The 24,419-nt window shown below is 44.5% G+C and overlaps 1 protein-coding gene across 1 annotated transcript; it reads left to right on the top strand.

Annotated features, from left to right (window-relative positions):
- Window positions 1-1,812: 1,812 nt before the first annotated feature.
- LOC146189991 (membrane metallo-endopeptidase-like 1) lies at window positions 1,813-23,822 on the top strand. The gene is made up of 6 exons (XM_084605395.1): window positions 1,813-1,899; window positions 7,169-8,481; window positions 8,696-8,926; window positions 16,833-17,103; window positions 17,649-17,858; window positions 23,577-23,822. The coding sequence occupies exons 1-6, from the start codon at window positions 1,813-1,815 to the stop codon at window positions 23,820-23,822; spliced, it is 2,358 nt and encodes a 785-aa protein (XP_084461521.1).
- The last annotated feature ends 597 nt before the right edge of the window (window positions 23,823-24,419 follow it).

The raw sequence follows: 24,419 nt of genomic DNA, 5'->3' as shown, positions 1-24,419 counted from the left end.
AGCGCGAATGAAAAAAGATCACTTCAGATGCGAGCCTTAAAAACTTGGTGTTATTTCATTATGATTATCGCCACAAGGTTCGGAAGTAGACCTGCAGGTATACCCTCGTCTCCGTGCAACGGGAAGAGACTGTAAATTTCTCCTTTTGCAAAGTGTTCCGGCAACGAGGCTTGAATGTGTCCTCTGGACAGCATGGACTGCTTTTTCAAAGTGGATTTTTTAAAAACCCAGAGAAATGAGAAAATAAATCCTCTCACGCCTTGCGGATATTACCAAAATAAAATGGATGAGATCACGTTTGTGCGAGCTTCCCATAGGAGCTCTGAATGCAGGTTCTTTTTCTTCTTCTCTTCTTCTCTCCTCTGTGCAGATGGCACATACCCACTGCGGGTGATTGGCCAGAGTTCAATGCACGTGGAAGAAAAGAATTCATGACATCGACTTAGGCTTATGATTGAGAACATTTTAATTAGGTACTAGTATTGCTAAAATATTTTGGAAATTATTTCAGGTGGTAGGAATAGTAATCAATAAAAGCACGATATTTCATATGCAATTAAAATTTGTAAGCATAATCCAGACAAAGCAATGATTAAAACATCTTCCAATAGCAAAATTATAGCTATGGAGTAACTCGCACACCGGTTTTAGGGCATGTCCTTTGAGAGTCGCACTAAAGAGAAGGACAGGAACTTTAAAGAGCAGTCCTAGGCGAGCAAGAGGAATTTTTAAATTTCTACTCAGAGCAGCATACCTCTTTGTGTATCCTGTGATGACGTGGAAACCGTTGAGTAATTTATCTCAACGGTTTCCACGTCATCCCAGGATGCACAAAAATTCGACGGCGTGAGTCTAGAGCGACATAAGTAAAGACTGTGGCAAGGAATTCTATAACATATGAGATTGGCGGTGGCCTCACATTGCCTCGAGCTACAATATCGGATATTTCAATAGAAATTTAAATGATCGAAATCTGTAGTCGCGAGGGGTGGCTCATGGCTCAAGGAGTGCAATATTTTAAACCGTTCAAAACGGTACATATTTTGCAAAATAATGTTCGGTACAACTTCGGAAACAGACCCATTGAGAACTGAATTCTCTAAGAAATTGACCATTATATTGAAATTAATAGTACAGTGCTCCGGATCCCACTGAAATGCAAGGGAATGCAAAATATAAGAGTTCGCTTCTAAAGAAGAATCTTTGAGCTTTTCAGCGCTGCCAAGACTGACAGGCAGATGAAAAGTATGATTACGTGAGTAATATTATCGGGAACTTCTTGAAGGGCCAAACCAATTGCAAGCAATTGAGCAGTAAATATTGGTGTGTAATACTGATGTTGCAAGATTAAGTGGAAAGAAAATTTATCTTCTTTTCTTCTGTGTTTTTCCAAAACCTCGTTTTGAGGGCATCTGCCAGGGGAGAAAGCTGAGGTATGGATCTGTCGCTGTCGCAGACACCTCAGGGGCAGAAATTCGAAAGCCAAGGGTCGACAGAGGCGAAAACGATAAGCAGAAAAAGACGAACTTACAAACCAATAAACGGCAAGCTTTTCTCGAACCATCTCTCTCTATGAAAAATAGGAATAACAAAGAAAAATAATCAAAGTAGGAAGTATGACAAAGTGGTTCACGCTGCAAGCAGGCCCGCGCATTGGTGCCCGCTCCAGTCACGTGCCCCACCCTGCTCGAGCTTTAAGTAGAGGACGACGAACAACAACAGCATCGCCAGTGAAAGTGGCCATCACTACTGCTCCATTTCGAGAGTGGCCACAAGAATTTCTTCTAGCATCCTCTGCTAGTCCCCCCAGCCATGACGTATTCCCCTTCGCCCAGCGGAGGTCGACGGGACAGTTCGGTCAGCCCAGTGATCAGCAGCTTCGTGCTTTTTCCTGAGGAGGTAAGACGGCTCAATTATTGCGATGTAACGTCTCGTTTCGAGACCACTTGTAGAAGAGTTTTTCAGATTATGGTCACGGATACCGCTCAGAAACGAAGCAGCAATCGCCCTTTAAAAGACCCCACCCCTCCCCCGCCAGGTGACTGCGTCGATCATAGAGGTGTGCACGGGCTGAAATTCTGAGCCCGAGCACGGCCCGAACCCAGCGCTAGAGGCCTGAGTACAGCCCGGCCCGACACTGAAAGTGCCTTAGCCCGGTCCGGTCCTGTGCTTAGACTGTAGGCCCGGGCCCGGCCCGGCCCGCCTTGAAACCTGATCATGAAGCTCGTAGCACTGAAATTTCTTCCGCTGCTTTTACTTGCGGGTGGAATTACTTATACTTTCTTAGCAATGGCAAGTTTTCTCTATATAGCTTTCTTCTCTAAAATTTGCGCGCAGGCTCTAACTATGAGCTTAGGGTTAATTCTGTGGCCCGATACTCGGTGACCTCGTCTCGCTCGCCTGTGCATTTCCCGGTGCCGGCCAGGTACGCCTCAACTGCATAGTCTGGGCTGAGTAACCACAAGGCGACTTCAGCAAGGTGGATGCTTTTGCTGTAGGAATTGTAACCCGCTTCGAAAGAGGCTATGTCGACACCAAGAGCAGGTCACAAAAGACACGTGAGAGGCGACAGCATGGCGCGAATATCGAAACTGATAATGAAACGCCTGTTAATGGCAGGACAGCGTGCTAGACAGGCATACTGCCGTCGCCTGAGAACTCAGACTCTGTAGTACCGAGAGGATGCAGGTAATTATTGTTATTATTATTGCATTCGGGACACCTGGCGCACCATAGCCATATTTGCGCTTTCGTAAAAGTTGCGGTACTCGGCATTGATGTGTCCGGCCCGGCCTGCCCGGGAGAAATATAGCCTGGGCCGGGCCCGTCCCTAGTTCAAGGCAGAGGGCTTCAGAACGGCCCTAGCCCAGCCAGCGAGCCAGGCCGGGTACGGGATTTTTTGGCCGGATTGCGAGTGCGCACTTCTAGTCAAACAGTCATCATGGCATTGCGGATACTCCCGTTCTACGGAGGCACTTGCCAGCTCTTCCCATTTGCCACTGCGATATGTGGCGTTCTGCGCATGCACTTAGATATAGTGCATGAACTTCCAGTTGTCTCTCCCTGGCATCTTTTCTACCAATCCAGACGGCCTATTTTTGGTACGAAATATCTCCGATCGTGGCCCTAAATGCCGCGTACAATTCGAATGTGATGGCAAATTATTTTAGGGAAAAAAAAAACTATAGTTTGAAACTGTTGAAATAAGTGAGTGACAAATTGTTTTGGAATGTTTTTTTAAAGCAGCAATTTTGTTAGGAAACAGCGCTGAAGGATAACTAAAATAGAGCATTCCGTCTGGGGTAATTGATATATTTCGTGCTGTTCACCCTAACAAAAAAGCACAATTAAAACTATTGGTTAAAAACGAATACAAACAGTTGTCTGAAGCATTTAAGCGAGAACCTCGAACAATAGCACCACATGAAGAGTGGAACTACGAATGATAATGTTTTGCTGCCCTCTGCCCCAAAATGTGCTCGTAGTGCCGAGTATGCCCACTGCAAAGAAACCCCGTCCAAGCCAACGCCTCGTCCTGCCAGCCAAATGCTATGTCATGATATGAGATTAACCCAGACGTCATCACAAAACAGTCGACGTCAATTGGAGGGTCGCTTGCGGTTTCGTTTTTTTTTTTTTTTTTGTTATCCCATTAGTACCACTCTCCGATATGAAAAAGATGATTTCTAAGTGATTGTTGCCAACTTTCACAACAATCAATGTATATACTATTCGTTAAAATTCAGTGGAGCGACAGAATATAACACTTCGAATAATTGCTTGATTGGCAATATCACAACTGCGTAGGTCACTGTATGGTACCATAGTGGTCATGCCATATAACAATCTCCCCCCCCCCCTTTCCTTCCCAATGGAGACAACCTTTTATCTGGTTACACGGATTAACTCCGGAAAAGTTGCACTAACACCTGACAATAAACGGACACCTCTAGTAAAAAGCGACCGCCGCGGCCGGCATTGAACTTTCACCCATAGGGTCAGCAGTGGACCAGCCTATCTGCTCAGACACTGCGGAGAGACCCCATGTAATTTAAAACTAATTAATACCTGTTTCATATGTACACCCTGCCACTTTTTTAACCTGAACTCACGGGCGTCGACCGCCAAGTCGATAAGCGCCGCACGTCGGAACACAGCGGCGAAATGAGCGAGAATACGCGCGTGCGTGCAATGAGCACTCCGGTGCAGCTGTCCACTGCCAGGCTGTTACGGGAACCGGATCCAACCCCACCTGCTTTTTTGTGCGTTATCGCATTTCATTCTGTTTTCTGCATGCCGTTGGGAAAAGGTTAGAAAAGGCCAGTGAAGTAATTGATAAGCGAAGTGAGTTATAAGCGAAGAACCTTTAATTTGCCGCAGAAATGTGCTACGTAACCCATAGCAAAAAGAAACAAAATGCTGATACGCATGTAATATAGTCAGTGGGCATATATCGCATTCCATCCACCGCTAGCGCTACCGCCTGACCACTTATTTATAACATGACGGAAGCGTTCAGAAAAGAAAAATGATGACTATAACGGTGCTCAAAACAAGCAGGGTTGAGGTCCTGTTCTAGTAACAGCCTGGCAGAGGATAGCTGCACCGGAGTGCTCATTGCGCGCATGCGCGTATTCTCGCTCATTTCGCAGCTGTGCTCCGTCATACGGCGCTTATCGACTCGAGGGTCGACGCTGGTGCATTCAGGTTAAAAAAGTGGGAGGGTGTACAATATCTTTTCCGCCTTTTATTGACAGCTGAAGTCCCTCGATAGACTTATCGCCTTTCCTTAAAGATAGTCAAAAGATGTGACTTAAAGCCGCGCTCGTTACCGCTGATATTACGCCATGTGCAGCACAAACCGCGGGGCAGTGATGAGCCGTAGTAGCGCCTATAATTCCACAAAATGATGCTCGCGAAGAATGCGTCTCCGCTGATAGAGATAAATACACCCTCGCCGGTACTGTTCTGCGTCCCTGGGTTTCGTGAATTCTGGCGCTGTGTTAATGCCACATATATTCTTCTGCGGGTTGCGCTTTTACTGAATATCAAACCTAGCCACGATAAGCCTACCTGCAATAGTGTCCCGTAAACTGGAGCTCCAGGCCGACGTGCAAGATAATGCGCAAGCATGCTATATGTGTTTATTTATGATTTGCTGGTGAGCTGCTACACATGGGTCAGGGCCCGTTCTTTGCAATGTGGCATACGTCGGTTTAGGAGTGGGCGCTTTTATCAGGATTACGGCATACAGTTATTACTGTCATTTCTAGGACCCTGAGTACATAGAAAAGCCTGGGTATTATTTCCATACTGTAAACTAGATACTCACTATTCTTATGCCACTGCGGTGGGATTTGAGCTAAGGTTCTTTTGTTCGTTACTGTGACGAAACGCTAATAAACGATAAATACATAATATTTGTTGATTTACACTATCACAGCCACAATGTGATCACGATCGTGTGATGCATGTTAGAATTTATTTTTTACCTTTTCTTTAGCTTCAGTTGACGTGCGCACCTTGGTAGCTGTTTTGCTTTTTGATGGTGTCCCGTACGCTTCATCGGCGACGTGGTGTTTGAGGCGTACAATAAGCATAATGTGCTTCTTTTTATGTGATATATACCAGCAACAAATTTCCCATGCACAAGCTGACCAGTGCTCATCGTTTTTATTTTTTATATCAGGTCATGTATTTTTGATGCGATGATAAGGCCGAGATCTCTCTCGTTGCGGTGTTGAATCTTCGGTGGCCGAATGCACGTTCATGAAGTGCAAACAATGGCTGCTTCGGCGTGACGTCAGTGACCGTAGTGAATGCTTCGGTTGCATAGACATTCAGAAGGCAATGCGGTCATTAAAAATACATAGAAAAGCAGCGTCAGCATGTCCACCCGACTTAGTGATATACGGCGAATGCCTGCTGATAAATAGACAAGTATCGGGATGTCGTGAGAAGTCGAGAGATAGAACACAAGGATATACGCTTAAGACCATAAAGTTGATAACAAGGGCAGCGGTAGATAGTGTAATTGCTTTCAGAGAAACAACTTATGTTAAAATTGAGTAATCTCTACACAAGCTATCAATGGGAAAGGCATCGACGATAGCCGAATGGTCTGAAACATGGAGAGGTGGTGCTGATGCTTTTTCTTAGGCGGTAGTCCGTACCGAGATGGGGGCGAATATTGTTTTTCTATATCCCGTTTTCATAACAGCGATGCTGCACTGCAGTTAGATATCTTTCAGCCAATAGAGGAATAATTGCGCTGACTTCTTTACTGGATGGTTTATTTGTATTCGATATGAAAATTTTCTACCCTCTACAAAACTACGAACCCAGCGCACGCGGCAGAAACTTGCCGCAGGCGCAGCTGGACGCCACAGGCTGCACCAAAAGGCCACGCAATCTAGAGCTCAAGCTTCATTTTGACCCAAGATACAGGCTAGCCGCACAAGCGACCCGTCCTGGCTCAAACTTGGAGTTTTATTGTAGTGTAAAAAAAAGGGGGTCAAGTTATTAAGCTTACTTTCGACCACTGCTCCCGCACATCGGCTCCTGTGGGCGAATAGGTATGAACTGCAATGAGAATATTCTGAATGGAGACCTGTTTATAACGTTATACCCAAAGCGAGCGGCTACCAATGTAGTCCCGAGTCACCTTTCTTAACTTCATAAGCCACAGCGCAGATCTACGTTTGCCAATTTAAAAATACAACGTCTGTGGGAACAGACAGAAATGGCAGCCTTCAGTTCCGTTGCAATCGATTAGTTCTCTGGTTTTTAGTGCGGTTGGAACTTGCAATTTTGCTTGTTCTTTTAAGCTCATTTTTTACACTACGCGTCACTTGTCATATATGGATAAGACTGTATTGCCTTTCAATGTATAAATATCGAGCAAGCCCTATCTAAAATTTGTAGATAATCATGAAATATTTTGAGTGGACACTTGTTAAGTCCAGGCATGGAAATAAATATCGGGAAAAAAAAAGGATTCGAGTTTCGCGCAAATCTTCATGAATGTTTATGGAGGCGAGGCTATACCCAAGCATCATTTTCGCTTCAAATAGCACATTCTGCCAAGCTAAAAGCTCTATGTCATGATAATTGTAAGTTTGATTCATGCGCGGGCTAGGAGTCTCGTCATTCTCGGCGTCCTTTGCAGGCACTACAATACCCTCGCCCCGAGGATGGAAGCCCGCGGAAGTCAAGACTTAAAGAGTCCCTGCAAGGACCGCTGATTCACAAGTATCGCCTCGCGTCCGCCGAAACATCCATCCTCCGTCGCTCTTCATCCGCGAGGACATCGACGAAGAGGGTTCCACGCTCCGTCTCCTTCGACGCGTCCGCGCTGCGACGGTTCAGCACGTCGACTGAGAGCGACGTACAACCATCTACGATCCCCTCTTCGGACAGCAAACCGGATCGCTCCAAGGAGTACTGCGTCTTCATGGTTTCGATGATGGCCGTGACAATTAGCATCGTCATGCTGGAGCCACTCGCTCTCTTCTACTATGCGTCGCCGTGCTCACATCCTCGGTGCTACAGGCCAGCCTTGGCTATTCGGGAATCCATAAAGACATCGATAGCGCCTTGCCAGGACTTCTTTAGGTACTCCTGCAGCGGAGCTGATTCGAACAGGTTCGCAAAAGTTTACGAGTCCCTAATGCTTTCGGTGCTCCGCTCCATATCGACGGTGGCTACGAGTCGCGGACAGAGCAGCGTCCAGAAAGCCTCGATAGTGCTTCGGAACTGCATGAAGCTCTCGCACCAAAAGCCTGAATACATCGACAAGATCAAGGAAGTCCTAAACGTTGGTGGATTCACGTTTCCTCAGATGCCATCAACGTCAGTGCTCTTCATAGTTCGGGGCATCGTGGAGATTAACCTCAACCTGGGAATCGCCCCTTTGTTTAGGCTTACCGTTGGCCACAATCTCCGCCATAGCAAGGGTTACATGCTTTACTTCGCGCGAACCTACCAAGTAGGCCCGTTTGTCAAGTTTCTTTACCAACTGCAAGTGCAGCGCCAACTGGAAGAATACGTCAGGCGCTGCGCAGAAGTGATTGGTGAGCACGGAATGTCCTACATGCGTGTCATCAAAGCAATAGAGGCGGTAAATAGGCAATTCTTTCGCATGCCACAAGTCGAGCCTCCGGACGCCCAAGTTAAACTGAGCACTGACTACCCAAGGACAGAGTTTTGGTCCTCGATATCTGAAGTGCTCATTGGAAAACTTCGATCATTGCCCAATGCGCACTCAACGTTATTGGTGTTGGACAGCGAGTATGCCACATTTCTGTCTCGAAGCGTCTTCGTGAACCTGGAGCCACCCTTGATCTCCGCCTACGTCGGGCTGTACATCATTTGGTTTCTGAGCCGCTTGGCTTCCTATAACATAGCCTACAGCACACCGACTGCAAACAACACGAACAGCCTGAAAGATCTGTGGCCCCGTTGCTTCGGTGACATTCACGAGTAAGTTGCTTTTGTTACAAGTTTTCTATTTTGTTGCCTTAACATAAGACACTGTTATAACATTACTCGCTTACAGCGACATGCAAGAAGCCACGCACACTCTCATAAACCACTAGTATCTCATTTATGCCTGAAGTCCTGCTTTTTTATTGCCTTGTTGAGAATAACCAAATGAAATACTGGCTTTTACAAGCATATTTTTCCATCGGCGCAGGCTGATGCCCTTTGCAGTCGAGAGACTCTATTTGAACGACCACGTGCAGCGCGCAGACACGGAACACCTCGTTGACATGGTGGAGCGTATCACGAATTCTACTGTGAATTTCATCGTTTCCTTGCACAGTCCAACTGAGAAGGCCGAGCTCAGAATGATGAACAAGATCTCCAACTTGCAGATCTTGCCCTACACATTCGGTGCCTTGCACGACGTCGCTGAAGTGGACAGGTAACGACCTTGCAGCCCAGCTCTCGTTTTCAGCTTACAAACGGGCATAAAACATGCCTCCATGCGAAAAAAGTCATAGTAACCTTGGGCCTCTGTAATCTGCGCGAAAAAAAATAGGTAGCGAAACGTAGTATAAACATATTGTGATAGGATTCTTACAACAATGTAAAACATATTTACGGTTAAAATGTGGAACTGAGGCTAGCAAACGGTCGGTTGTGATAGGGTTTTCAGGCTGCCCAGAATAACCGTATTTTATCCCACCTCAAGCGCCGCACACGTGCTCTTGTCCCGCCGTGTGCGGTAACCCTCCCAGCTGTCTTACCCGCACTGAGCAGGTTGCGCTTCGGAGGATCCTGGTCGGGTTCGCCCTCACTCCCGCTGTGAGTCGAACATGGCCTCAAATTCGATACCTATAGCCATGTCAAGGGTTTCCTGTGTGTAACTGCCAGAATAGTGAGGCAAATATTCAGCATTTATGGTGGGTTCACCCGGCGCTCAAATCGACGAGAATTCGACACTTGAAAGTAGTGGGTCGCTCGTAAAACAGCCCATCTTCTTCTGCTTGGACGCAGCGGCTTCATCTGGTTCCCTCTTGGACTATATTACCTTTTCCAAACAACCTTTCATCACTAACCACCATAAAATTAAATAATAATAAACATAACAAGACATATAATAATAATGATAAGATGATGAATTATTAGGCAATAAACAATGTTTTAAAAACCATACATTAGCCGGTGGCGCTCAGCGATCGATGACACACTGCAGAGTGATAACTATAATACTTTACGCCAACAAGAACGAGATTGTCTCGGCCAGCTGACAAAGCGAGCAGATGACAATGCGGGCCGCGCTAGGCTTGCAAAAACTAGGGAGGCTATACTAGGTGGTCTAGCTGCCCTTACTTTGGTATTAGCGACTTTCACGACAGATTCTCGGTGACATGCAGGAAGTATGCACCTTAGCCACTATATTGTGGTGCATTGGGCAAGGCGAAGATCTGCAGGTCTATCTAAGTGCGATGCTGGAAACCGTGATCATTGACCGCGATGACGTCTGGTGGTGGACAAAAAGATGCACGGAAAACAAATGTAAATTTCACCCACCAGACTGTAATTAGGCAGTTTAGTGTACAGTAGCGTCCATGTGTGTTTTCACATTCAATGCTGTTACTGCACATTAACGTACGTCTCTTCGACTTATGTTTTCGTGGCCTATATCCCCCACTTCATCCAAAGATGGATGGATGGATGGATGGAATATAGGAGCGTCCCCTTTGAAACGGGATGGTAGCAGTAGCTATCATGCTCATTCTTCTACCTATATCTTAATTATTTATTTAGATTGGTTAACTAAACCATCATTCTATTTATTAAGTTTTTGTTTCTACATTACTAACATCTTGTCACTTCTCTGATTTTAAGCCACCAATTTTCCAGTCCTTTTTTGCTAGTTTTCACCGCCGGTTTATTCTCCCGGCCACTGGTATCTCTCAACCCCAGAGTTTCAGGAACAGTGACTGCGCCTGCATCGACTTCCGGATGGATACCATTACATTCGAGTATAATATGGTCAATTGTTTCACTGGAGTTACCACATACAGCACATGCGTCATTTCCATTGTTAAATTTCTTTTTGTAGCTGCGTGTTCTAAGACACCCTGATCTAGCTTCAAAAAGTAGGGCACTGCCTCTTGAGTTATCAAAGAAATCTTCCTTCCTGATCTGCATTCTCCACTTTCGGTATAATTCCACACTGTTTCTTTTCCATCGAATTTATTCAATTTTTACCTTCTGTGTTTTTCACCTGTTGCTTAATGCTCTTTATTTCTCCGTCCTTGTGACTAGCATACTTACTAGTTAGTTTCCTAGTTCTTTTCCTCCATTGTGAGTGAACGCTTTGTAAGTACAGGTATTTAAATACTTTAGCTACCCATCTGTTACTGTCCAATTTCCTCAGGCGTTCCTCATATAATATTTTACTCTGAGCTTCCCGTACTTCGAAAGATGCCCAGCCCATATCTCCCTGTACCGCCTCATTTGTGGTTTTGCCGTGGGCACCTAGTGCTAATCGTCCAACGGATCTCTGATTTATTTCTAATGTCGACTGTAACACTTTTATTTTAGGCACAAAACCGCATTTCCAAATTCCGGGCACCATAAATTCTTTCCAAATACCCCTCAAAACCTCATACCTGTTGTATCCCCACAATTTCCTATGCTTCATTATCCCGGCATTCCTTCGCCCTTTGGTCTTAAGTGATTGCTCATGCTTTCCAATGTATGCCAATCCTTCGTTTACTCATACCCCCAGATATTTATATTCTGCTACCCTAGGTATTTCATGGCCTTGTATTTTAAGACCCTGATCAGTTGAGCCGTTGAAAATCATCAGACCCGACTCAACTGCGCTGAAACTGAAGCCTAGAGCGTCCCCTTCGTCTCCGCAATACTTAACTAGAGTTTGCAATTCTTCCAGACTCTCAGCTAGCAGCACAATATCGTCTGCATACATCAAACCGGGGAGGCGCTGCTCTACCGCCTTTCCACCTAATCTATATGACAGGTTAAAACCTAGGTTACTGTCTTGTATCCTCCGTTCCAGGTTTATCATATAAAGCATGAACAGCAGCGGTGACAGAGGACAGCCTTGTCTTAATCCTTTGCATAATTTGACATCTTCCGTACTTCTTATCCCTTCCCATGTAATTTCTACTTATTTATCCCGGTATATTTCCTGCAGGAACTCTATTATCTCATAACCGACACCTTCTTCTTTTAATATGTTCCACAGGAGTTCCCTGTTTACGTTGTCGTACGCCCCGTTTATGTCCAAAAAGGCCAAATAAAAAGGTCTATTTTCCACTCTAGATATTTCGATGCATTGGGTAAGCACGAACAGGCTATCATCTAAGCGCCTACCATTTCTAAAGTAGTTCTGAAGTTCTCCGAGTATCTTGTTACTTTCAACCCATGCTTGCACCTTTAATTTCACCGCCTGCATGGCCAAATTGTACATAACAAACGTTATGGTAATCGGTCTGTAAGATTTTATGTGCATACTTTCTCCTTTCCCTTTATAAATCAAATTCATTTTACTCTGCCGCCAGCTGTCCGGAATTTGCTTATTCGTTATGACTGTTTCCAGAGCTTTAACAGCGTTTCCTTACTTTTTGGACCAAGCTCATTAATCAGCTTGATCGGAATTCCATCTATTCCTGTAGATGTGTTTTTAGGAATATTTTTTTTGCCTTTTTCCAGTTTAGATTGATCAGTTCTAAGCTGCTTTGTATTCTGCTACCTTGTGTTGCTTCCTGATTTGCGGAGATTACCCTATCGTCGCTCTTAAATGACTCTGCTATGACTGATGTAATGTAGTTCACTGCGTTGTCTCCCTTTAAACCACTTCCCTCGTTATCTTGAATCTTACCTTGCTTTTTTTTTTTTTTATTCTTCTTCCCTAGCCAGCTTATATGGTTCCAGAATTTTCTTGCTCCGCCTCTAGACGCATCGTTTATGTCAGCCATCCAGCGATCGATGGACTGCCTTATTTTACTTTGGACGAGGGCCTGCACCTCAAGTTTCTTTTGTCGATATGATTCCCATTTTTGGTCGATTTCCCCCTGAGATACCTGTGCTTTCTTTGCCACTCGGTGTTCCCTTGAAGCAGCCCGTCGTTGTTCAATAGCTTCCCTGATTGCCTTATTCCACCAGCTCTGTGGCTTCCTCTTTTCATTCCAGCGGTTTGCTACCTTAACCTCCTTAATTTTCCTCCTTATGAGTAGTTCTACCTGTTCATAACCCCAGTCTTCCATGGGGCTTTTCTTTATTGCTTCCTCTATGTCTGCTGCTATCTGCGCTATTTGATCGTCGTTTAATTTTGCGTTTACGTTTTGTCTAAGTTCCATTTCTATTTTCATCAAGGGCCCCATATGCAGACTAATACGTTTATGATCACTTCCCAGACTACACTCCCTTTCTTCGTCTATTTCCATTTTTATGACCTTGCTATAAATTTCCTGCGACATTAGACAGTAGTCAATGGTTGCCTGCCTGTTGCGGAATTCCCACGTGATTTGGTCTTCGCATTTTGTTTCTCTATTTACTAACTAGATCGTGTCGCTCACAGAAATCTAGCATTAGCTTCCCGTTACAATCCGTGTATCCATCCAGATCGTCGATGTGGCCGTTCATGTCCCCCAGCAGAATAATATTGGCCCCGTCTCCAAAGTGGCTTATATCGTCACTGAGACATCCAACAAGATCCTTGTTTTCTTGCCTGCATTAGTGTCCTATTCCTAAATAAACTACCCCTAGCCATGTCCTTATGCCGGCAATTGTTCCTGATACTCAGATATGTTCTTTACAAGATGATTTATTTCTCTGCCAATTTGTTCCCTGGTATATCAACATACCTACCCCTCCACCCTTTTTTTCCGTTCTCGTTCTGTTGCACCCTTCCCAGACGTAGCCTTCTATAAACGGCGGATCTTCTAGATCCCTGAGATGAGTCTCGCAAAGAGCGTACACACCTATTTTGTCATCCTTCAACTGCTGTTCTATCTCTAGCCATTTCGCTCTTTTTCTACCTCCTTGCATGTTTATGTAGCTGATCCTAGTGTTAAATTTCTTTTTTGTACTTTTCTTTCTCGACCTCCTCCTTGCCATTGTTTGGGGCTCAGCCTCCATTATTACACTTTCTTCTGCTTCACTTCTAACTACCTCTGTGCACGGAGTCCTCGCGGACCCCTTAAAAAAGCTACAGCCCTGCCTGCCTGGCGCCAGCCGATCTATTCTGTTAAAATGAATGCCATCTCGCTAAAAATCCCTACCAAAACCTGCTTTATGCACCTCCCTGTTTACCTCAACCACTTCGAAATGCTTCTCCAGGCCTAACTTTCTTATGTCCTGATTAACTGTCACGACGTCCTTTTCCAGCTTTCCGTTCAATCCTAGCACCTCCGGTACTGTGCATAAAACTATCTGCGCTTGCTGTGCTATCTCCCTGATATCGTCAACTCCCTTAGCTAAACTTTCCACCACTCCTGCAGCGTCACCATTTAGGACTTCGTTTAGCCCCGCAGCTACTATCCCCATACTGCGCTCTGCGGAATTTTTCAACAGCCTATTATTACTCTCTTTCAGCACTTCCCTCATTGTGCTACCTGGGAAGGCTCCAACTAACACTCGCTTATCACCCCTTACACGTTCCAAGATATCTCGCTTGCACCTGCTCATGTTAGAATCTCCGGCGATAAGCACCTAGGCCTTCTCTCTCCCTCTCCCAACTGTTGGCTCCTGCTTTCGGTTATCTGTGTCCTTCTCTCTGGGATTTTCATTCTTCCTTACTTCTTTCTTTTTTTTCAGCTTCTTAGTAGCTGCTTCTAAATAAAAATAACTCTATCGGTTCGAATCCGCCTGACCTACTTTGCTTATGCCTTCCATGCCAGTGCTGGTTCCAGCCACGTGGCCCGCACTGGAATGTTCGTCCTCGTTGGTTCCAAGGATAAAGTCGGCTTTTTTTTTTTTTATCATTTGAGGAAGCTGTCCAAGCAGTTTCTGATTGTCTGCCCTTAACAAACGTACTTCAGTTTCTAAATCATCCACATGAGATGCTACACTTTGATCTTAGCCAAAAGGCCGCCTTTCTCTCTATCCACTTTCACTCCCACCTTCATCCCTTCTCTTACGACGCGGTTCAGGTGTCCACAGAGCAAGTGTGACAGATACTGCGCTTTTCCCTTCCTATGAACCAACCAACCACATGAGATGCTAAACGGCCCCATTCTTGATCAAATCTATCTAGGCGCGCACTCAGCACGCAACACCGACACAAAAAGTCGCTGCCTTCCACTTCACCTACAGAGTCAAAACGCGTTTCCTTGAGATTAACCTGCGCCTCACACTGAGTGCACTTTACTTCTTTTGATTGGACATCTTAAGCATGTATCGACTGAACTATATCTATTACGAATTCTCAGAATATACAAACTGCCAAAAGAAGACACAAGAAACGACTAGCGAACACGCGTTAAAATCAATTCTGCGAATGCCAATAGCCTAGAAAAAAAGTATTTATCTAAACAAAATATTTAAAGAATGAACGCCGAGAAAACCTAGCTGCCGGCACGAAAAACCAGGCCGCTAGGACAAAGAGCTAAAATCTATTCTTTAGGGTGCACCTAACCTAACTAGCTGAAAACGAAACAAAGTTAATAAAAGAAAACTCATCTATTTGACGCTTCGGAAGCTCCCGCTGTCGCCAGTCCGTCCGTTTCCGGTAGCCACGTGCAATCGGAGGAGCGATGGAACACGCGTCCGCACCACACGGCTGTCAACTGTCAACTAAAGAATTCAAAAACTGTAGCGCCATCTATTGACAAGAGCTGAAAGCATAGCATATATTTTTTTTTTTTTTATTGCGCAAGTTCGCCTTTCGGCATAAGGGTTTAAATATATTGATACAAGCCTGTGGCAGCAAAGAATGCCAACAGCATAGCATAGCATTCACGGTTTGGAAGGAATGGTGGGTTTTATTTAGGGCGCACTGGAGAGAGGGCTAAATGTAATAAAATATGGCAAGCACTCCCAGAAGAAAAAAGAATAGTGTGCATTTTGAAAACCGGTGATGTATTCCTAAGATATTTTTCACATGGGGTACTACAGGGGATAATAACAGCATTTCTCCGCAAGATGTCGCCTCAGTAGTTTTATGCTTTTTTGAATTACAAAGTAAAACTACAAAACCTAGTATATTTGATATTGTATATAGTGCTCAATCTGTGCAATATGAGGCAAAATCTTGCCATTTCTATCATAATCTTATCGCTCAATTTGACCAGTGCTCTGTCCCTTGAAATTTCATGAAGGACCTGCTGCATTAAATGATTGAAAATTCCTAATTGTCTGTATGAAGGTGAAATGCCAGATGATGGGGTCACCAGGATAGCTAAGCGGGCGAGTTGGTGATACATCATCGTCCCCGTTTGTTCGCGCTGTTTTTTTTTTTGGATGATGGGGTCACCTTTTTCTATATACACTCTCTCTCTTCTGGAGGCAGTTAACCCTTTTTTGTGCAATTCGTTTCCACGGTGTGCATATAAAATGAATACAGTGAATGTAAGACCGTCATTTTTTTTAATTTGTTAGTATTGTTTGACTAATCCCAAGAACAACGGCTGCAATGGTCAATCGAATTGCAAAATTATGATAAAGGCATAGAATGATTTTTATAAATCGCGTCCCTAACCCCGCTACCGTAACTAAGAAAACACCTTGCAGTAATAAGACATTGGAAATTCAGTCACGCAAAAGCTTGCGCTTGAATTATGCTTATGATTTATGCGTCCTCGGTGACCTTTTCTTTCTTTTTTTTTTTTTTTTTGCAGCAGACAGTTTGCATTTTCGTAGCCCCTCGTAGTGTCGTAGTCCATGAAAACGATATTTTAGAAAAAAACAGACTGGTGGCTTAATAGATGCATTGTAACGATCTCATCAGGTTTTAATGGCGCCTATAAAAACCCTGAATTCGCATGATTTCTTTGTATCGTTGCCACACAAGAGTACGCAATGACACTTACGACTATTTCTCGTTAGCTTCTATTTATAATGTAGCCGCGCTCAAAGAAATATATTTACGCCAAACTCCGACGACAACTCTGGCAAGGCAACAAGCGATACGGTTTCTTTTGCCTATTCCGCATTGACTAGTTCATGGCGTCATCGCTGTGTTGTGCCTAGTTAATGTAAATAGTTAGTATAAGGCGAAATACATATTTTCGCTTTTAGCACATTACCCCATGTACCCTGGGGAGATATAATGCATTGACCCTGCTTAATCGCTATCCAAATTTATGTCATGGTGAAGAGTAGGAGCTGCAGCACCAAACAAATCCATGCAGGTTATATAGGCACGTGCCAGACCAGGAAGACGTGATCTACATAGACAGCTATCTGAACTTGTGCCGCGTCATCGCCAAGTACATGGTGGGCCTGCTGCTGGACGGTACGGCAGACACGAGCAAGTTCTTCGTCCCTCCCTTTAGGACAGGCTTGCCGTATATGGTCAGCGTGTACAATGTAATCCACCTTGGCCTGGACACTGTTGTACCGCCTCTCGACAAGTCCTTCTCGCTGAACTACGCGGTTATCGGACGCAGTGTTGTACAGGAGGTGGGTGTTCCAACAAATCGTATCGAACGCAGGCCAAGCATGGAACACTCTCTCTTCAAGTGCCTAAACGAGGAATATTAACTTAGCACCGCTTTCATCATCGTTAGCCATTGTTGGCTAACAATCGAGCTGTTCGTGAAAAAGCTTGCTTGAAAGAACTCGCTTCGGTATAAACGGCACGCTTCGGCCGTCCGCGTGTGTAAGCTACGATCGACGAATACTAGTGTGTCCTGCAGAGACAGCCACACTGCCTTATCGAGCGTATTGATCATTGCATCACGTCACGAGGTTGAATCAGTGTTCTTGTGAGTTTCGTGAGATCACCTAGTAAAAGTAAAGATATTTTTTCCTGCGTATAATTATAATGGCACGATTCATACACCAGCGGCTGACAGTTCAAAGATCGCAATAGCTACTAAATGTCTACTTAGACGTGAGAAAGTTCAGAATATTTTTTGTCCATTATGTGTACCACCAGTAAACGCTTTTGAATTCTTATCAGAAATTATGACAGTGTGCTTAAACGTCTGTGATGGAAATCGCAGGTGAGCAAGTTGTTCTTGTACGCCCCAGTCATACTCAACGAGACGGGCAGTTATGAGAACGTCTGGTCATACGACTTTGTCAATGCACTGAGGAAGAAGTACCAGTGCCTGCGAGGGCACTACCTCGACCTGGGGTGGAGTAGCGGAGAAATATCAAGGCGGGCCTTGGAGGCTGCAGTAACAGCCGATATCCTCTTCAGTGCCTACAAAGTCAGTATTCCTTTTCTTTGCTTCAATGACCGATGAACCTAATAACCAAATATTACGGCAGATTTGAAATAGTGTTCACCAAAAAAGGATTTTTTTTTCACATACCTTACAGTTGATTTTACAATAATGAATATATCCATAAATTTCCCTCGATAAGCGCTTTCAACATTTTTCTTATCTTCAAAAGCGTTCTCTATTGATTTTCTGCAGCAGCCCTACTTCCAGGGTTGGGCAGAGTTCCTGCCCATGCCAAGACAGGGGCAGGAACCCCGTCAAGCTACTATTACAGTACTTTTTGTTCCTGCCCTAGTAATTTTTTGTACAAAATACTGAATAAAAGATTTGGATTTGGATTTGGATTCAACTCTGACGAAAGACAAAAGTTAAATGAAAGATTTCGCTGCCCATCGTAGGGTTGGGCTATTCATTAGAACAATTCTATAGCAGAATGTACAAAATCTTACAGTTACCACATGATTCAAATTAGTGTCCAAGTAAGCTGTACTTCGGATTGAAAACGCTGTGCACCAGTGAAAACGTAGGCCTTGTTTTTTCTTTTATTTTTGGTCGCAGTCACCACACTTCGAAAACAAGGAAAACGTCCGGGGCCGAAAAACGCCATTTCCTAGCTTGAACGCAGAAAAGAATGCGATGAAAGGTTCTAACGAATGGTTATCGCCACGTCCTGATCGTTTGAAAATATATTCACTCATTAGTATTTAGTATTAGTGTTCTCATTAGTATTATAACTCATTAGTATTCACTCATTAGTTACTGCCGTGTTCGAAGCAAGACAACTGGTCGACATTGCTCAAATAGAACGACTTTATTCTGTGACAGTGAAACCATTGAACCACTGACCCAAACTGCGGCGCGTACTTGTAAGAAGCCGTGCTGCGATGAGCGTACTGCAAGGGCAAGCTTGAAACTAGTGTTGACACCGAGTCATTTCTCGCTATTTCTTGCTTCTTAGGACTCCATTATTGAGCACAAGAGCAGCGTGAACTCAGCCCTTTCGTCCTTCTCAAGTCGCTAGCGAGACACAATGTATGCAAGGTTTCTTTCGTTATACTGCCCTGCTGATGTGTGTAGCTAAGATTAATTTGAAGATAAATAACACGCTCCAAACAATGCACCAATAAAACTGTCTCCGTAACTTGGATTGATAGAAGCCTTGTTTTTTTGCTGATAACAACACCTCCGTCGCTGTATTTCCAAGCTCTGGGACTGAAAGGAAACCAAGAGTGCATTTCCTACGTTTTAATGGCTAGTGCATTACTCGTCTTGTTACGTGACTAGATAATGACTTGTGGAAAACCACTGACATTTTTGCAGCAAAGCTCATATTTTATGCCGATGAGGAGAGCGCTTAACTATCTATAGGAAAGACCGGTGCATGCGAAGATATTATCTTTTTGCGTGTACTTCGGTGCACTTCGCGTGTATTATATACGCGGCTGTAAACTGTAACTTGCTAGAGGTCACTTCAGAAACATTGCAGTTGGAATGGTAAGGCAAGTATATGGCCATTAGTAACGTGACGTCAGGAAATTGTCGAAAGAATATGCGTTAGCAGCATGAATTATGCAGCTGCATATTTGTTATAAACACCGCCGGCGTATCTTCTTTTCCAAGCCATCCTGTCGAGTGGTACCAAAGTGTACAGCGGATGCATACAACTCGAGACCATGAGATCGCCGACAGATATTCAGTTGTGCTTTAGCTTTCCATCTCACATTTAATGTGCCTTCTGTGGTGCTCAAAGAGCATGTGGAGTCCAGATCGTTATCTGCCGTTCGAATCATTTAGTTCGCTTTTTTCATGACCTAAGAGTTTTGAACAAAGGCGCTTGGATGGTGGGCTATTCCGATTAAGCACATGGTTACAATCTCGGCTGTGGCGGCAGCTTCTCCATGAAGCCGAAACAGAAAAGGCGCTGCGCTTTGCCCCATAACAGCGATTAATATAGTATCATAGTTGATTTTAATAATCCGAAGCTTTTCACTGTGGCGTCCCTCGTAACGCACATATCGTTTCGGATTTTCAAAGTGCGTGATTTATATTCATTGTCAAACTGAGGCCTGATTAGCGATTTTGTGTAAACAACAAATTTTGTATTGATAAGGCAACCCGAGGAGTTACTGGTCTTAGATGTAATGGCGCCTATTCGTAAGATTAGCACAAAAGGCATTTAATCATAGCTTGGCGACCTGCCGTTGTGTAGGATATATATCCCAGACCTTGGCATATGTTCTGGTCAGAACTGCATCCATCCACTTTTCCGATAAATGTACAGATCTATCTGGAACACGTGTGCATTAAATACAAAACTCATAAATACAGAACTAACATGTTCGCTCGGTTGCAATATCCTACCTGCTTTGGGACTACCCGGCGCTACAGTTCCAGTAGAGAATGTGCTGACTGAACTTCTAAAAGTCGACGTGGATCCATCCGTGCAAATCTGACACCACGATCTACAGTTAGGTAAACATTACGCCTTGCCCATAATCACGTCATGTTTGCTTCTGGACGCAGCGGAATTTCGTAAACATCCCACAACGACAGTCAACATACCCACAGCCGCCAGAAACATATGTTGCGACGACAGCCCACTGGCTCGGCTCGTGCCAACGTATAAGCCCGTGCAAGAATTACCGTGCCTGTTTCAAAACCGTGTCACAAAAGCCTGGTTTTGTGAAAACGTACATGGAGGGAACCTAACTGTCACACTTTGTGATAGAGACTGGCAGCTCAAAACAGGCTAGCCTCTGCCCCGCTGCTGCCAGCGAAAGTACAAGAGGGCGCACATTATCTATGCGCGCCACACGACGTGGTTGCGGTCAGTGTAAAACACCTCAATCTGCTTTTACACCATGGCTGGGAAGCATGGACAAGTTCCAGTGTTTGGCATGGCGGAGTCCCTCTTGGTGTTGTGGGCATGTCATAAAAAGTTTACGGGAAGCTCAAGCTTCGCCTTAACAGTCAACACTACCTATTCTTCCCACGAACTTTTTAACTATCTTTCACTGGTTTTCGCTCTTATTATTGACCTAGTGAACAATTAGTAGTAGTAAGTGAAAGAAGTATAACAGGAATGGAAACTCACCAGGATTATCCTCATACGCAAACCGGGCAAAAAGCTCCCTAATAAAAACCTAGACCATGTCCCTCACTTCATGCCAAGGGAAGCTAATTTAACACGTGGTCCTAAACTAAATACATAAGAGTGCCAAAGAGAACGACCTAATAGCCTCTCAATGGTAAGATTTAGAGCAGACCTGTCAACGCAGCTCCACCTTAGTAAAGAAGTTATTCCCAAAAGAAATAACGTGACAGTCATCATAGACCACGACTTAAACAAGGCAATCGATAATGTATTGCATGAAGGTTTACTGAGGAACCTCTCGGCACTAAACCCAGACTCGGAAACCTTCAACAACATCAGATTCTTCCTCAAAGAGAGAACGGCGAAGCTATCGATCGGCGAAATATTCCTGGAATTATTTAATCATCGAATGCCGGGGTACTCAGTAGTGGCCGGTATTGTTACCTTTCCTCTTTCATCTATAGCTCTGATCAGTCTATCAAGAAAGCTCGAATCAATCGCAAACTTCAGACACACATTCTTCGCCGACGATATTGCCGTACGGGTCATGAAGGGTTACGATGGGGAGATAGGAGAGACACTTCACAGGGTTGTCGTCAACACTGAAGCGTAAGTCAAAAGTTGTTGAACTAGAACGTCCCCACCCCAAATCGGAGCTCCTGAACAAAAGCGAGCCTATGAAGTGGCAGGAGCACAGCCTTCCCTTCATCCGAAATATCATTATGATGACAGCGAGTCAACTCCATAAGAAACCTTGGATTAATACTTCGAAAATATTACAAAACTGCGAAATGATATATCTATACATTTAGGTCAACCAAATCATCATATTAATTAAAATCCTCGGCCGATCACTACCAGCCTTTGTCATTAGCAAAATAACGTACGCCCGCCCAATCTTCAACTGCATAAAGGCGAGGAATCTAAAATTGATGGACTAATCAGACAGGCTTATAAAGCGGACCTGGATTTATCCATAGACAGATCAACCGAGAAACTGCAGATCTAACACGTTAGGCGAGCTGATAGAAGCGCACAAAAGCGCCCAAATCTGAGACTTAAACACACGCACAATCACATGCATCACGAAACTCCACATTATGTAGGGAATCACGATCCCGCCAAAGACGTCAACCAGAAACACCCCTCTAAAGCTCAGGCCGTAGCCAAATAACTTCGTACAGCGGCCGCTTATACCACATTCCACAACAGAGCGGTAGCCATCGTGCCCGAGAAGGGCCAACTAGTGTCCAATGGGACTGAAAAAACTAAACCATCAAAGCTAGCCGAAGAACAATCCCCCTGACGTTAACTATCTGGACTGAGGCAAGAACTTCCCACGTGCAGCTAAAGATTGGAACGGCCTTCCCCAGCATATCGCCGACATCACCTGCCCGTTATCGTTTGCTAGCAATCTAAACAACATTTTTTGTATATGATCACATATATTGCATTGTCTTGTACCTTTTCTGTTCATCCCACCCCTTATGTAATACCCCGCGAGGGGTCTTTAAGGTAATAAAATGAAATGACATGAAATGAACTATAGCGCTTCAAAGCAGCCATTGATAAATTCGCCAAAGCAGAATGTCACCAATCCCAGCCAAAACCATGTGCCCAAAAGACAGAAAAAAAAAAACGGGGAACTTATTTCCGAAGTCATGTAAACGACTTACGTGAAGCATTTTATAGTTGGCTGCATTTGTTTCTAACTAGACGTACTGGTGCGTTCCTGCCTCTCTCTTCTCACAACGAATCTAAAGTCCCCGTCGTCACTGGCGATTCCCACGGATGAACGGAGTTTGATCAGAGGCTAACAGTGCCATCAAGCTGGCGCCAAATACGACGGTTCTTCTTGAGATCAAGCAGAGGTGGAACCTGAGTTAAAGGCAGGTTTCGCGATACAAGAAGTGATCCCGGTATTCGGTTGTTTGTCTTTCACTCTTGATCTCTTGATATACTTCCGGAAGAAAGTGTCAAAACGTTTCGACGCAGTTAGCTACCAGCATCTCATAAGCACATCGCGGATATCATAAGTAGTATGGCGCAAGGCAGACGGCGAGTTGGCTTAATTCCAAGCTTCACTTTCGCAAAGATGCGTCAAGGAGGAAAGGTGTTCCTTATAATTAGCGCCCGATAACACCTTCATGACCAAACGGCGACACCCAGAATAGCATAGTGGCATTGTTCCAACAGTTTCGTCAACCAGCAAAAGAAAACTTCACCTGTTTCAGGGAGAATTTACAAGTGCGAACTATTCTGTAGCTCTGTAGTAGTCAGCATCGGAAATCTAAAAAAACAGCTGTGCTTTGCCGAAAGCGGCATTCCAAACTGCATTAAGTGCGCATGCGTTTTTCTTCTTCACATGTACAGCGTGTTTTAAAGCGCCATTTTCTACCAAACTGCATCCAGTCACTCAATAGTAACTTATTATATGAACATTTAGTTAACATAAGTGCAGAAACCTGCCCTCAATGAGCATCCGTTGTCGTGAACACAGTTAATGCACTGTAAGGGGCTTGCTCGGTGGTACGTTGAGGCATGGTAGGGCGCATGAACACGTTCACGGCGTGCCCTAGAGAAAGTATTTATATATTGTTTTCCCGCAGGGTTTCCGCAAGGCTCCACAGCACGCTGCACACTTTCGCCAGGAGAAGGAGCAGTTCGACATGACGCCCGAAAGGCTTTTCTTTGTCGGGCTGTGCATCAACTGGTACCAAAGAAATCACGGTTATCGCGACGTGGCCGATCGTGTGTGCCGCTTCTCGCTGCCTTCGCTGAGTGGTTTCAACGATGCATTCGCCTGCCCTCGGACGCTGCCACCAACCTCAATCCGGGACGAATGCGGCTACTAAATATGGCCGACCTTCTTAACAACCATCACCCCTCACATCACAACCACCATAGAAAAAACAACAATCGCTATAACAGAAACAGGAGCAACAAGAGCAGCAGTAGCAGCATCATTGCCAACACCAAATCAACAGTATCAACAAAAAGAATAACGAGAAGAAAAGTAATACAAACGGCAGCACTGACAACATCAGCAACAAATTAGAACCAAAAATGCCAACAAGTACTTCAATGCAAGCAGCATTATCACGTGCAATTCAATACTGATTTCAACTTTTAAAGGTACAACACCAGCGCCACCAATAGTAATAAGAATAAAAACTATGATAACATCACCACTGGCAAGAGAAATAAAAAGTATACTGCATTCGTGGCTTATTCTGGCCAAGGCATTACTTTCTAGCTCGGCTGATGGGAACTGACCCAAGTCTTATTTTCTATTTTCGGGGATTCATTAAGCTAGTAAGTAAAGCAAATTTAGTTGCATTGTGCTGTTCTGTTGAGCGTGAGAGACAAGCATCCTTGTACATCATTTTGGCCGTCTTCATATTCACATGGTTTCCACTGTCATTGAAGACATTGTAGTCCTTAGTATCGTG

The sequence above is a fragment of the Amblyomma maculatum genome, chromosome 5, assembly GCF_055883805.1.
Source record: "Amblyomma maculatum isolate TAMU_Amacu chromosome 5, ASM5588380v1, whole genome shotgun sequence".
In the NCBI taxonomy this organism is placed as follows: domain Eukaryota; kingdom Metazoa; phylum Arthropoda; class Arachnida; order Ixodida; family Ixodidae; genus Amblyomma; species Amblyomma maculatum.
The sequence above is the reverse complement of the archived record's forward strand: the minus strand, read 5'-3'. Positions and strand labels throughout refer to the sequence as shown.